The following is a 14,500-nucleotide window of genomic DNA, read 5'->3' as shown; positions in this document are numbered from 1 at the left end:
ATAATAATTTTAGCTGAAAAGCACAAAGTCTTGAATCTTGGGTAGTTTTATAAACTCAGCAACAACAAAAAACCATCCCTTTTTCAGGACCCTGTCTTTCAAAGATCATTCGTAAAAATCCAAATAACTTCACAGATCTTCATTGTAAAGGGTTTAAACACGGTTTCCCATGCTTGTTCAATGAACCATAAACAATTCATGAACATGCACCTGTGGAACGGTCGATAAGATACTAACAGCTTACAGACGGTAGAAAATTAAGGTCAGTTATGAAAACTTAGGACACTAAAGAGGCCTTTCACTGACTCTGAAAAACACCAAAAGAAAGATGCCCAGGGTCCCTGCTCATCTGCGTGAATGTACCTTCGGCATGCTGCAAGGAGGCATGAGGACTGCAGATGTGGCCAGGGCAACAAATTGCAATGTCCATACTGTGAGACGCCTAAGAAAGCGCTACAGGGAGACAGGACGGACAGCTGATCGTTGTGGCAGTGGCAGACCACGTGTAACAACACCTGCACAAGATTGGTACATCCAAACATCGCACCTGCAGGACAGGGTTTTTGGATATAAAGAGACTTTATCGAACAAAAGGAACCTGTATTGAGTAAATGAATGTCTGCTGAGTGCAACCATATGAAGATCATCAAAGGTAAGGGATTAATTTGATCTCTATTTCTGACATATGTAACTGTTCTACTTGGCTGGCTACTGTTTGTAATGATTTGTCTAGTGGGCTATGTTCTCAAATAATCGTACGGTATGCTTTCGCTATAAAGCATTTTAAAAATCTGACACCGTGGTTGGATTCACAAGAAGTTCATCTTTAAACCTATGTAAAATATGTTCTGTTTTCTGAATTTTTATAATGAGTATTTCTGTATTTGAATTTGGCGCCCAGCAGTTTCACTGGCTGTTGAAGAGGTGGGACGCTACCGTCTCACGTGCCCAAGAGAGGTTAAAAACAAAATACCCTTTTCAAACATCTTTCCCATAAATACAGGTATTTTATCAACCAGCACATTTGAGTTCAGCCATAATATTTGTTGTGCATTGTTGTTTGACACGAAAATGAATTTATTATTGACAGGGTAGAAACCAAAGTGTTGGTCAATGTTTCCAGGGGACCGTAATGAGATGTTTTCTCAAACCATGTAGCTAGCTAACATATGTTTCACCTATTCTTCTCGGATTTAAGATATTGTTGCAGAAACACTGGTACCAGGCTGTATTAGCTTTATACATTTGTTCTGACTCTTAGTACATTTAGCAAGCTAGCTAGCCAGCTAACTAGCAATTAGCATTAGCAGCTAAAAATATTTATTTTAGTCACAAATGGCTAAGAAAATACAAAATAGCAGATAGTGTATCTTACTGTCTGCAAACTACTATTAGTTTGTGTAATTATAGAACACATGGAAAGCAGCATTTTTTTCACCAACATCTTGTTCCGTCTATCTGACCATGCAGACTGCCGAGTGAACGAAAAGAAAGTGTTCGTGACTCCGTGGTCGAACAACTGCTCTCTCCTTGTGTGACAGGGGCAGGGCTTTGTGTTTGGAAGTGGCATGCAGCAGGAGGGAGAAAGACGACTCAAGTAGCAAACGGAGTAAACTATAAAAACTGACATTATACCTGCCTGAGTTGCGTATCACATTTAACCAACCAAACATTGAAATACCGTTATAGATTGTAAAGTAAAACCCCAAACCGGTCAATGCATCAATACCGGTATATAGTCAAATGTGGTATACCACCCGGTTAGTTTGGGGTACAGTCAGTAAATAGGAAAGTTAGCATTGTGGGTACTGACCTCATTGATGCTGACTTCTGCCTCCACGTACTGCAGGCCCTTCTGGATGATGGAGATGAGGGCAGCAGGGGGAACCAGGGCTCCGTTGATATTGGACTGGCTGATGTGGCTTTCTATGCCAAAGGTGAACGCCGAGTGGGAGAAGCCTGACAGAAGGATGGAGCGAGAGGAAGGGGAAAATGAGTTGCACACCACTGCATCACTGTTTACATTCACCTTGCAGAGTTTACACTCAGCGGGCAAAACTGGTTGAAATTATATCATAATAATGTAATTTCAACCAACGTCTGGTTGTAATAAACAATTGAACTGGCTTTGCCCGCTGGGCCGCACTCAGTTAAGATTCATTTTGGGGATTATGGTAGCTGAAATGTTTGCGATATTAAGCATTTTCCCTGGATTTAAGCTAGATAAATTGCAGATCTGATAATGGAAAATGTATTGCTTTCCCAAATATTTCAAAAAACAATTTCCAAAAGGGTTAGACACTTATTTCCGGAACCGACTACAGCACAATGTAATCGGTAGCTGACTCTATAACCACTCCTATCTGTCATATCTTTTTTTTTTTATCTGAGACTATAGGAAAGTCTTTGTCCTAAGGCCTGGAGGGAAGCCAAAGTAATTCCGCTACCCAAGAGTGGTAAAGCGGCGTTTACTGGTTCTAACAGCAGACCTATAAGCTTGCTGCCAGCTCTTAGCAAACTGTTGAAAAAAATTGTGTTTGACCAAATACAATGCTATTTCTCTGTAAACGAATTAACCAAAGACTTTCAGCATGCTTATAGAGAAGGGCACTCAACATGTACTGCACTGACACAAATGACTGAAGATTGGTTGAAAGAAATTGATAAGATTGTGGGAGCTGTACTGTTAGATTTCAGTGCAGCCTTTGATAATAATATTGACCATAACCTGTTGTTGAAAAAACGTGTGTGTTATGGCTTTTCAACCTCAGTTCTGAATCCACGATTTGGCAATCTAATAGAACTCAAAGGGTTTTCTTTAATGGAAGCTTATCTAATGTCAAACATGTAAAGTGTGGTGTACCGCAGGGCAGCTCTCTAGGCCCTCTACTCTTTTCTATTTTTACCAATGACCTGCCACTGGCATTAAACAAAGCATATGTGTCCATGTATGCTGATGATTCAACCATATATGCATCAGCAACCACAGCTAATGAAATCACTGAAACCCTTAACCTGTTTGGGCTGCAAGCCCGAGGTCGGTACACCTATGACAACATCCAGCTCAAAGTGCAGGGCGCGAAATTCAAAAGATATTTTTTTTTAAATATTTAACTTTCACACATTAACAAGTCCAATACAGCATATGAAAGGTACACATCTTGTGAATCAAGCCAACATGTCCGATTTTTAAAATGTTTTACAGGGAAGACAAAATATGTAAATCTATTAGCTAACCACGTTAGCAAAAGACACCACTTTTCTAACTCCATCAGTTTCTTACTCCATCAGGTGCTATCACAAATTCGACCAAATAAAGATATTGATAGCCACTAACCAAGAAAAAACTTCATCAGATGACAGTCTGATAACATATTTATTGTATAGCATAGGTTTTGTTAGAAAAATGTGCATATTTCAGGTATAAATCATAGTTTGCCATTGCAGCCACCATCACAAATCTCACCAAAGCGACTAGAATTACTAGAGAGCAACGTGTATTACCAATTTACTCATCATAAAACATTTCTTAAAAATACACAGCGCATAGCAATGGAAAGACACAGATCTTGTGAATTCAGACAATATTTCAGATTTTCTAAGTGTTTTACAGCGAAAACACAATAAATCGTTATATTAGCATACCACATGTGCAAACGTTACCCGAGCATTGATTCAAGGCAAAGAGAGCGATAACGTTATCATCGCCAAAATATATAAATTTTTTCACTAACCTTCTCAGAATTCTTCCGATGACACTCCTGTAACATCATATTACAACATACATATAGAGTTTGTTCGAAAATTTGCATATTTAGCCACAAAAAAACGTGGTTATACAATGAGAATAGTAGCCAAACTGGCCCGAAAATGTCGGGCGCCATCTTGGACAGTGATCTAGTCTAATGAATAACTAATCATAAACTTGACTAAAAAATACTGGGTGGACAGCAATCGAAAGACAAATTAGTTCTTAATGCAATCGCTGAATTACATTTCTAAAATTATCCTTACTGTGCAATACAGGGTTCGACAAAGCGAAGCTACACAAAAAAAAATGGCGATATATGCGTTTAACATTTTTCAACAGAACAACGATTTATCATCATAAAAGTTCTTACTATGAGCTGATCTTCCATCAGAATCTTGGGCAATGTATCCTTTCTCCGGTCTAATCGTCTTTTGGTCGAAAGATGTCCTCTTGTCCTGTCGAAATGGCCACTAACGTTCGGCATGTACTGGAAACGTGCCCAGCTCTTGGAAGTGCGTCACAAAGAAATACCAGAAAATCGCACTAAACGGATATAAATTGCTATAAAACGGTTTAAATTAACTACCTTATGATGTTTTTAACACCTATAACGAGTAAAAACATGACCGGCGATATAGAAGTGGCTAAACCAAAGCTTGGAAGGAGGCCAGTCCGACGTCCATCGTGCGTCAGGCGCAGGGAAGAAAAGAAAGCTACTTCCGCCTTGTGGTCTTTTATACAGTCCCAGATTGCGCAATCGACTCCATTCAAATTGTCACCACTTACTGACATCTAGAGGAAGGCGTAGGCAGTGTTTGTATCCCCATAGCATTCACAGGGACCTTAAAACTGACCTGGGAACAGGGGCCAAGATTTCTGAAATCTCACTCCCTGTCAGGAAAAGTGCTGTAGAATGAGTTCTGTTTCACTCAGAGACATAATTCCAACGGTTATAGAAACTAGAGAGTGTTTTCTATCCAATAATAATAATAATATGCATATTGTACGAGCAAGAATTGAGTACGAGGCCGTTTGAAATGGGCACGATTTAACTGGCTACTCAATACTGCCCCTTGCAGCCATAAGAAGTTAAAGAGTGGCAGTCTGTTTTGGAATGGGTGGCCAGTAAAAAACTAGTCCTGAACATCTCCAAAACTAAGAGCATTGTATTTGGTACAAATCATTCCTTAAGTGCTATATCCCAGCTGAATCTGGTAATGAATGGTGTGGCTGTTGAATAAGTTGAGGAGACTAAATTACTTGGCGTTACCTTACATTGTAAACTGTCTTGGTCAAAACATATAGATTGAATGGTTGCAAAGACGGGGAGAGGTCTGGCAGTAATAAAGACATGCTCTGCTTTTTTGACACCACACTCCAAAAAGCAAGTTCTGCAGGCTCTAGTTTAGTCTAATCTTGATTATTGTCCAGTCGTGTGGTCCAGTGGTGCAAGGAAAGACCTAGTTATGCTGCAGCTGGCCCAGAACAAAGCGGCATATTTTGCTCTTAATTGTAATCAGAGGGCTGATATAAATACTATGCATGCCAGTCTCTCTTGGCTAAGAGTTGAGGAGAGACTGACTGTATCACTTCTTTTTATAAGAAGCATTAATGTGCTGAAAAACCCAATTTATTTGCATAGTCAATGTACACAGCTCTGACACACACACTTATCCCACCAGACATGCCACCAGGGGTCTTTTCATAGTCCCCAAATCCAGAACAAATTCAAGAAGACATACAGTATTATATAGAGCCCTTATTGCATGGAACTTTCTTCCATCTCATATTTCTCAAATAAACAGCAAACATGGTTTCAAAAAACAGATAAAGCAACACCACACCTCTCCCCTATTTGACCTAGACAGTTTGTGTGTATGCAATGATATGTAGGCTGTGTGCGCCTTTTTAAAAATGTATGTAGTTCTGTCCTTGAGCTGTTCGAGTCTAATTATGTTCTGTATTATGATTCATGTTTTGTGTGGACCCCAGGAAGAGTAGCTGCTGCTTTTGCAACAGTTAATGGTGATCCTAATATAATAACAAATGTTTATGTGTAGATATACAGTGCGTTCGGAAAGTATTCAGACCCCTTCAGGTGCATCCTGTTTCCATTGATCTTCCTTTATTGGAGTCCACCTGTGCTAAACTCAATTAATTGGACATGATTTGGAAAGGTAGTCACCTGTCAGAGCAAAAACCAAGCCATGAGGTCGAAGGAATTGTCCGTAGAGCTCAAAAACAGGATTGTGTCGAGGCACAGATCTGGGGAAGGGTACCAAAAAGATTCTGCAGCATTGAAGAACCCCAAGAACACGCTGGCCTCAATCATTCCTAAATGGAAGAAGTTTGGAACTGCTGGCCGCCCGGCCAAACTAAGCAATTGGGGGAGAATGGCTTTGGTCATCTTTCTGACCAAACTTCCCTGACCAAGAATCCGATGGTCACTGACAGAGCTCCAGAGTTCCTCTGTGGAGATGGGAGAACCTTCCAGAAGGACAACCATCTCTGCAGCCCTCCACCAATCAGGCCTTTATGGTAGAGTGGCCAGACGGAAGCCACTCAGTAAATGACAAACCTGGCACCATCCATACTGTGAAGCATCATACCGTGGGGATGATTTTCAGCAGCAGGGAGACTAGTCAGGATCGAGGGAAACGAACGGAGCAAAGTACAGAAAGATCCTTGATAAAAACCTGCGCCAGAGCGCTCAGGACCTCAGACTGGAGCGAAGGTTCACATTCAGAGATTGTCCTGAAGCCAATCCTGCGTTGGCTTGGCTGTGTGCTTAGGGTCGTTGTCCTGCTGAATGTCCTTGAGTGGTTCAGCCTGAGCCCGGACTTGAACCCGATCTAACATCTATGGAGAGACTTGAAAATAGCTGTGCAGCGATGCTCCAGATCCAAACTGACAGAGCTTAAGAGGATCTGCAGAGAAAAATGGGAGAAACTCCCCAAATACAGGTGTGCCAAGCTTGTAGCATCATACCCAAGAAGACTCGAGGCTGTAATCGCTGCCAAAGGTGCTTCAACAAAGTAATGAGTAAAGGGTCTGAATACTTATGTAAATGTGATATTTCATTTTTTATTTTTGCAAACATTTCCAAAAAACGGTTTTTGCTTTGTCATTATGGGGTAGTTTGTAGATTGATGAGGATTTTTTAAAATCCATTTTGGAATAAGGCTATATAACGTAACAAAATGTTAGAAAAAGGGGTCGGAATACTTTCCGAAGGCACTGTAGATCAGATGTGGGTCTTACCTGACTCTTGCAGGTATCTGTACACCAGGAAGTTGACCTCATCACTGCTAATGCTCATTTTTAATCGTGGTGGTCAAACCATGGGGTCAGCGAAGGGAATGGGAGCCTAGGAAGAGCGAGAGACACACACACACACACATAGTTACAACACAGCCTGACAAAATATGAATGCTGTACAGCTTGTGTTATACTCAGATACTTAAACAGATTAAAACAGACACTTCAAATGAACCCAGTGCCTTCATCATGGTTGAACATTTGAATGCTTGCCGATGGACTTCAGCTTATCACTACACTGATTAGTGACTAGGCATCTAGTTGGAACTGAGCTTGCTTTTGAACTTGGGAGTCTTGGCGAGTGGCAACATTTACAATCTAGACTACATGTTGAAAGTCAATGGATAGTAGATCCATGCAAATAGAGTGCAAATACCCTGAGTCAATTCCCAAGTCAATAAAACAAGGTGTAAAATGACACGAACTCACAACGCAGAGTTCCACACTAACATTTTCCCCTGGTGGCACTGGTGCCTCTAACGGTTTCAGTTAGTGGCACCAGCCCATGATTTGGTGGCACCCCCTAAACATATTTGCAGTGTCACACACGCCTGCTTGTTGAATATCTCATCCCAAAATCATGGACATCAATATGGAGTTGGTCTCCCCTTTGCTGCCATAACAGCCTCCACTCTTCTGGGAAGGCTTTCCACTAGATGTTGGAACATTGTTGCAGGGACTTGCTTCCATTCAGCCACAAGAGCATTAGTGAGGTTGGGCACCGATGTTGAGCGCTTAGACCTGGCTCGCAGTCGGCGTTCCAATTCATCCCAACGGTGTTCAAAGCGGTTGAGGTCAGGGCTCTGTGCAGGCCAGTCAAATTCTTCCACACCTATCTCGACAAACCATTTCTGGACCTCGCATTTCGCACGGGGGCAATGTCATGCTGAAACTGGAAAGGTCATTCCGCAAACTGTTGCCACAAAGTTGGAAACAAATTTTGACACTAGAATATTAGGACACACAGGCCATTTTGAAAACGAGAAATAGCTTTTTAGGGGCAGTCTCTCTCTTTAATAGCAACACTAGTTGCTTCCAAAGTTGTGTTTTTCCCCCCATTGTATTTTGAAATATTATACAATAGGGCTGGGAATTGCCATTGACCTGACGACACGATATTATCACGATACCTAGGTGCCATTACGATATGTATTGCGATTCTCACAATTCTATATGTATTGTGATTCGATACTGCGATCTGATGCTCCAAACATATTGCTCATTATGTCTGCTGCAGACAAGCGAGAGCATGAGAAAATGAGTTATAGGGTGTAAAATACCGGCGTTTTGGCACTAGTACAGCTGACTAGCGTTAGCTAATATCTAAAACCGATACTTTGACTCCTCCAAGTATCAATATAAGCGTTCAAAAATAATATTGTGATATGCAACTATCGTGTTTCCCCCCATCACTATTATACAATCATGAGGGGGGACAGAGTGTGTGAGGCTTGCACATTACAACAGCAAGCCCCAGCTAAACAGGCACAGCAGCAGCAGGGCAGACACGGGAATCATGAGGATAATGCACTTTACTGTTTAACAAATTAATGGTTTTATCTGCCCCAAAATTTGAACGTTTTGATTGAGGTAACCAAGTAGAATGTGCAGCTTGCACCAGTGCGACCAATTTAAAAATGTTTACTTGCACAGCTAAAGGGTCACAAAATGTGACTAAATGGTCTCAGTCTGTAGCCCTGCCAAAAATTGACATAACACCATATCAAATGGGCACGCCTTTTGATCCCTGACCTTGCCTGACCTACTTTGGGCCAAATTCATAACACTCTGTGGTTACAGCCAAAGTTATCATCAATTGGCAGTACAATCATGGAGTTAAATTCCATCCTGGCCCTTAGGCACGGCACCAGTTTCCATTCATTACCCCCACAAATGGAAATAATTACTGAGCCCTCCTTAAGAGGGCAGGCTGATTCATGTGGACAAAACCACTGGGGGAAAGGAAACAGGGGGGGGGGGGGGGGGGGGGTTGGGAATAACATCCCGAATAGTTTGTATCCCTGAGATGCCTATTTATTCAAGTGAGCCACACAGTTTAAACAGGACCGTGGAAATAAACAGGGACGGACGTGTAGGATGGCTGGATTGGAACTTCTAGCACTTCATCATGCTAGCCCACTGAAAAGTACACACAGACCAGATATGATATCTAATGGTGATCAAATCAAGAGAGCCTTGGACTCTGGAGATGCACTTCACGACGCACAGACAGAATCATGACAAATGTTGGGAATGGGATCGTGTTGCAATATGTGGTGTTAGTCACGGGTACAGCTGATGGGTTTGGTTGTACATTCGGGATAACACACAGGAGACACCCATAGTTGGTCCTATTCACATCGACTATGAGGGGTGAGGTCGCTGAGAAACAAGCGGTGTCTACATTTCCAGATATACAGTTGAAGTCGGAAGTTTACATACACCTTAGCCAAATACATTTAAACTCTGTTTCTCACAATTTCTGACATTTAATCCTAGTAAAAATTCCCTTTCTCTGGTCAGTTAGGATCACCACTTTATTTTAAGAATGTGAAATGTCAGAATAATAGTAGCGAGAATGATTTACTTCAGGTTTTATTTCTTTCATCACATTCCCAGTGGGTCAGAAGTTAACATACACTCAATTAGTATTTGGTAGCATTGCCTTTAAATTGTTTAACTTGGGTCAAACGTTTCAGGTAGCCTTCCACAAGCTTCCCACAATAAGTTGGGTGAATTTTGGCCCATTCCTCCTGACAGACCTGGTGTAACAGTCAGGTTTGTAGGCCTCCTTGCTCGCACACGCTTTTTCAGTCTGCCCAAAAAAATTCTATAGGATTGAGGTCAGGGCTTTGTGATGGCCACTCCAATACCTTGAATTTGTTGTCCTTAAACCATTTTGCAACAACTTTGGAAGTATGCTTGGGGTCATTGTCCATTTGGAAGAACCATTTGCGACCAAGCTTTAACTTCCTGAAAGATGTCTTGAGATGTTGCTTCAATATATCCACATAATTTTCCTTCCTCATGTTTCCATCTATTTTGTGAAGTGCACCAGTCCATCCTGCAGCAAAGCACCCCCACAACATGATGCTGCCACCCCCGTGCGTCACGGTTGGGATGGTGTTCTTCGGCTTGCAAGCCTCCCCCTTTTCTTCCGAACATAATGATGGTCATTACGGCAAAACGGTTCCATTTTTGTTTCATCAGACCAGAGGACATTTCTCCAAAAAGTACGACCTTTGTCCCCATGTGCAGTTGCAAACCGTAGTCTGGCTTTTTTATGGCGGTTTTGGAGCAGTGGCTTCTTCCTTGCTGAGTGGCCTTTCAGGTTATGTTGATATAGGACTCATTTTACTGTGGATATTGAAACTTTTGTACCCGTTTCCTCCAGCATCCTCACAAGGTCTTTTGATGTTGTTCTGGGATTGATTTGCACTTTTCGCACCAAAGTACATTCATCTCTGGGAGACAGAATGCGTCGCCTTCCTGATCGGTATGACGGCTGCGTGGTCCAATGGTGTTTATACTTGCGTACTATTGTTTGTACAGATGAACGTGGCACCTTCAGATGTTTGGAAATTTCTCCCAAAGATGAACCAGACCTGTGGAGGTCTACAATTTTTTTCTTGTCTTTTTTCTTTTGATTTTCCAATGATGTCAAGCAAAGAGGCACTGAGTTTGAAGGTAGGCTTTGAAATACATCCACAGATACACCGCCAACTGACTCAAATGAGGTCAATTAGCCTATCAGAAGCTTCTAAAGCCATGACATAATTTTCTGGAATTTTACAAGCTGTTTAAAGGCACAGTCAACTTCTGACCCACTAGAATTGTGATACAGTGAATTATAAATGAAATACTCTTGTCTGTAAACAGTTGTTGGAATACTTGTGTCATGCACAAAGTAGATGTCCTAACCAACTTGTCAAAACTACAGTTTGTTAACAAGAAATTTGTGGAGTAGTTGAAAAACGAGTTTTAAAGACTCCAACCTAAGTGTACGTAAACTTCCGAACTTCAACTGTAGATCCTGAGAAATAAATCTAAAAAGTTTATTTTATTTTTTTCACACGCACCAGGTGTATGTTATATGCCAAGTACACTGCTCTTCTCGTGTCCCATACCAATAACAGGCAGGATCACTTTCCTTGATTCCACACCTCTCTCCTCACCGCCTCCTCAAAATGCATTGGAGGAGAAGGTCCGAACCACCTCTTATTGGAAAGACGAATTGAGAAAGAGCCAGGATGTCGTTCTAACTTCTAGCTGCTGAAAAACACCATCCCTCTGGCCAGGATTAGTGAGGTTAAGCCAGACTATAGCCTGGATCCTCCTTGACCTTATTATTTTTTATATGTAACCTTTATTTAACTAGGCAAGTCAGTTAAATTCTTATTTACAATGACGGGGGCTGGGATTAAAAATAACGTGACAAATATATAAATATAGGACAACACACAGACATCACGACAAGAGACAACACTACATAAAGAGAGACCTAAGACAACAATATAGCAAGGCAGCAACACATGACAACACAGCATGGTAGCAACATAACATGACAACAACATGGTAGCAGCACATAACATGGTACAAACATTATTGGGCAAAGACAACAGCACAAAGGACAAGAAGGTAGAGACAACAATACATCACCCAAAGCAACCATAATTGTCAGTAAGAGTGTCCATGATTGAGTCTTTGAATGAAGAGATTGAGGTTACTGTCCAGTTTGAGTTTGTTGCAGCTCTTTCTAGTCGCTAGCTGCAGCGAAGTGAAAAGACGAGCAACCCAGGGATGTGTGCGCTTTGGGGACCTTTAACAAAATGTGACTGACAGAACGGGTGTTGTATGTGGAGGATGAGGGCTGCAGTAGATATCTCAGATAGGGGAGAGTGAGGCCTAAGAGGGTTTTTATAAATAAGCATCAACCAATGTGTCTTCGATGGGTATATAGAGATGACGAGTTTACAGAGGAGTATAGAGTGCAGTGATGTATCCTATAAAGAGAATTGGTGGCAAATCTGATGGCCAAAAGGTAAAGAACATCTAGCCGCTCGAGAGCACCTGCCGATCTATACATTATGTCTCCGTAATCTAGCATGGGTAGGATGGTCATCTGAATCAGGGTTAGTTTGGCAGCTGGGGTGAAAGAGGAGCGATTACGATAGAGGAAACCAAATCTAGATTTAACTTTAGCCTGCAGCTTTGATATGTGCTGAGAGAAGGACAGTGTACCGTCTAGCCATACTCCCAAGTACTTGTATGAGGTGACTACCTCAAGCTCTAAACCCTCAGAGGTAGTAGTCACACCTGTGGGTAGAGGGGCATTCTTCTTACCAAACCACATTACCTTTGATTTAAAGGTGTTCGGAACAAGGTTAAGGGCAAAGAAATCTTGTTGGACACCAAGAAAGCTTTGTTGTAGAGCATTTAACACAAAATCCGGGGAGGGGCCAGCTGAGTATAAGACTATCATCTGCATATAAATGGATGAGAGAGCTTCCTACTGCCTGAGCTATGTTGTTGATGTAAATTGAGAAGTGTGGGGCCTAGGATTGAGCCTTGGGATATTCCCTTAGTGACAGGCAGTGGCTGAGACAGAAGATTTTCTGACTTTATACACTGCACTCTTTTGAGAGAGGTAGTTCACAAACCAGGCCAAATACTCCTTCGCCGGCCCACAAGAACGGAATGGTCTACCGTATCAAAAGCTTTGGCCAAGTCAATAAAAATAGCAGCACAACATTGCTTTGAATCAAGGGCAATGGTGACATCATTGAGGACCTTTAAGGTTGCACTGACACATCTGTAACCTGAGCGGAAACCAGATTGCATACCAGAGAGAATACTATGGACATCAAGAAAGCCAGTCATTTGATTAAGTTTTTCCAACACTTTTGATTAACAGGGCAAAATAGAAATAGGCCTATAACAGTTAGGATCAGCTTGATCTCCCCCTTTAAATAAAGGATGAACCGTGGCTGCCTACCAGGCAATGGGAACCTAACCAGAAAGGAGAGACAGGTTAAAAAGGTCGGAGATAGGCTTGGCAATGATAGGGACAGCAACTTTAAAGAAGGGTCTAAACCATTGGACCCAGATGATTTTTTGGGGTCAAGTTTCAGGGGCTCCTTTAGCACCTCAGTGACTGCTTGCAGGGAGAAACTTTGTAGCGGGGCAGGGGAAACAGAGGGAGAAGCATTGGTGATAGTCACATTAGAAGAGGTGGGAGATGAGGAAATGTTGGACGGGCAAGGAAGCATGGCTGATAGATGTCAAATAGAAATCCTGACTTAATGAAGTGGTGATTAAAGTGCTCAGCCATGTGCTTCTTGTCAGTAACAACCACATCATCAACTTTAAGGGACATGGGCAGCTGTGAGGAGGGTTTATTCTCCAGGCCTTTAACCGTTTTCCAGATCTCCTTGGGGTTAGACACACAGAGAGTGGGTCTAAAAGAGAGTGGGCCTTAAACCTCTGATATGAAGAGAAGGTCCCTGGAAGCGCCGATCCTCAGCTCGACTTTATATCGAAGATGCTAACTATGGCGTTGTTGTTCAATACATCAACAAAATAACAACGAAATGCCAGCCATTCTAGCCTTGGACCATTTCTTTCCCTCCACACATTTCAGTGAAAAGGATTGTAGTCCGTTTGTATACAAGCCTCTGTGGGCTATACTGTAGCTTCTACTGTATCTCACCTTTTGCACTTTGCCCACGGACAGCACTCTCTCTCTGAACACGAGGCCCAAGGCTATAAGTGTGAATGCATTAAAACAGCACAGTTTGTATGAGAGTTAATGTGCAGGAAATCATGTCAGATACAGCTCGAGAAGCCAAGTCAAAATGGGTTGAGGCGTTTATTAATGGTCATGGCTGTGTATTCCTACTAACCCACGCAAATATTTACAGCGTTTGGGGGACGAAAAGTATTTTTTAACGTTTTTTTTCTTCTAGAGCTGGGCGATATGGCCTTTTCAAACTTATCGGTGATTCACAATATATATCTAAAAATGTTAAGGGTCAATACACTATTTCAAACAGTCAGGAATAATCTAATGAATTCCGACCTTGTAAAATTATACCGAGGCTAAATATAAGATCCACTACAAATGAAAATATTATAACCTGCTTTGTTGCAATAATCCCTGATCTGACTATCAAGTCTAGGAAAATTCCCTTTTTGTTACAAATTTAACCAGAACCATGCACATCCACTGATAATGGCCAACTTCTTACCAGGCATTATAGAACATTAACACAGGTCTCAAACAATCTCTCAAGCACAAGCCCACCTGCTAGTGAGTAGCCAGCTAATCTTTATATTTCAAGTTTAGCCAACTTGGATCTACAGTGCATTCGGAAAGTATTCAGACCCCTTGACTTTTTACACATTTTGTTACATTACAGCCCTATTCAAAAA

The 14,500-nt window shown here is 41.7% G+C and overlaps 1 protein-coding gene across 3 annotated transcripts in view; it reads right to left on the bottom strand.

Annotated features, from left to right (window-relative positions):
- Positions 1-14,500, bottom strand: part of LOC120055758 (F-box-like/WD repeat-containing protein TBL1XR1) — a 38,060-nt gene that overhangs the window by 19,221 nt on the left and 4,339 nt on the right. For all 3 annotated transcript variants that reach the window (XM_039003705.1, XM_039003707.1, XM_039003704.1), the window contains 2 exons: positions 7,013-7,118; positions 1,814-1,959 (listed from right to left, as the gene is read on the bottom strand). In XM_039003705.1, coding sequence (XP_038859633.1) covers positions 1,814-1,959; positions 7,013-7,070 — 204 coding nt within the window. In that variant the 5' untranslated portion in view covers positions 7,071-7,118. The remainder of the gene's footprint in view (positions 1-1,813; positions 1,960-7,012; positions 7,119-14,500) is intronic.

This window comes from Salvelinus namaycush, chromosome 11 (assembly GCF_016432855.1).
Source record: "Salvelinus namaycush isolate Seneca chromosome 11, SaNama_1.0, whole genome shotgun sequence".
Lineage (NCBI taxonomy): Eukaryota > Metazoa > Chordata > Actinopteri > Salmoniformes > Salmonidae > Salvelinus > Salvelinus namaycush.
Note: the sequence above shows the minus strand (reverse complement) of the source record. Positions and strands in the feature narration are given on the sequence as shown.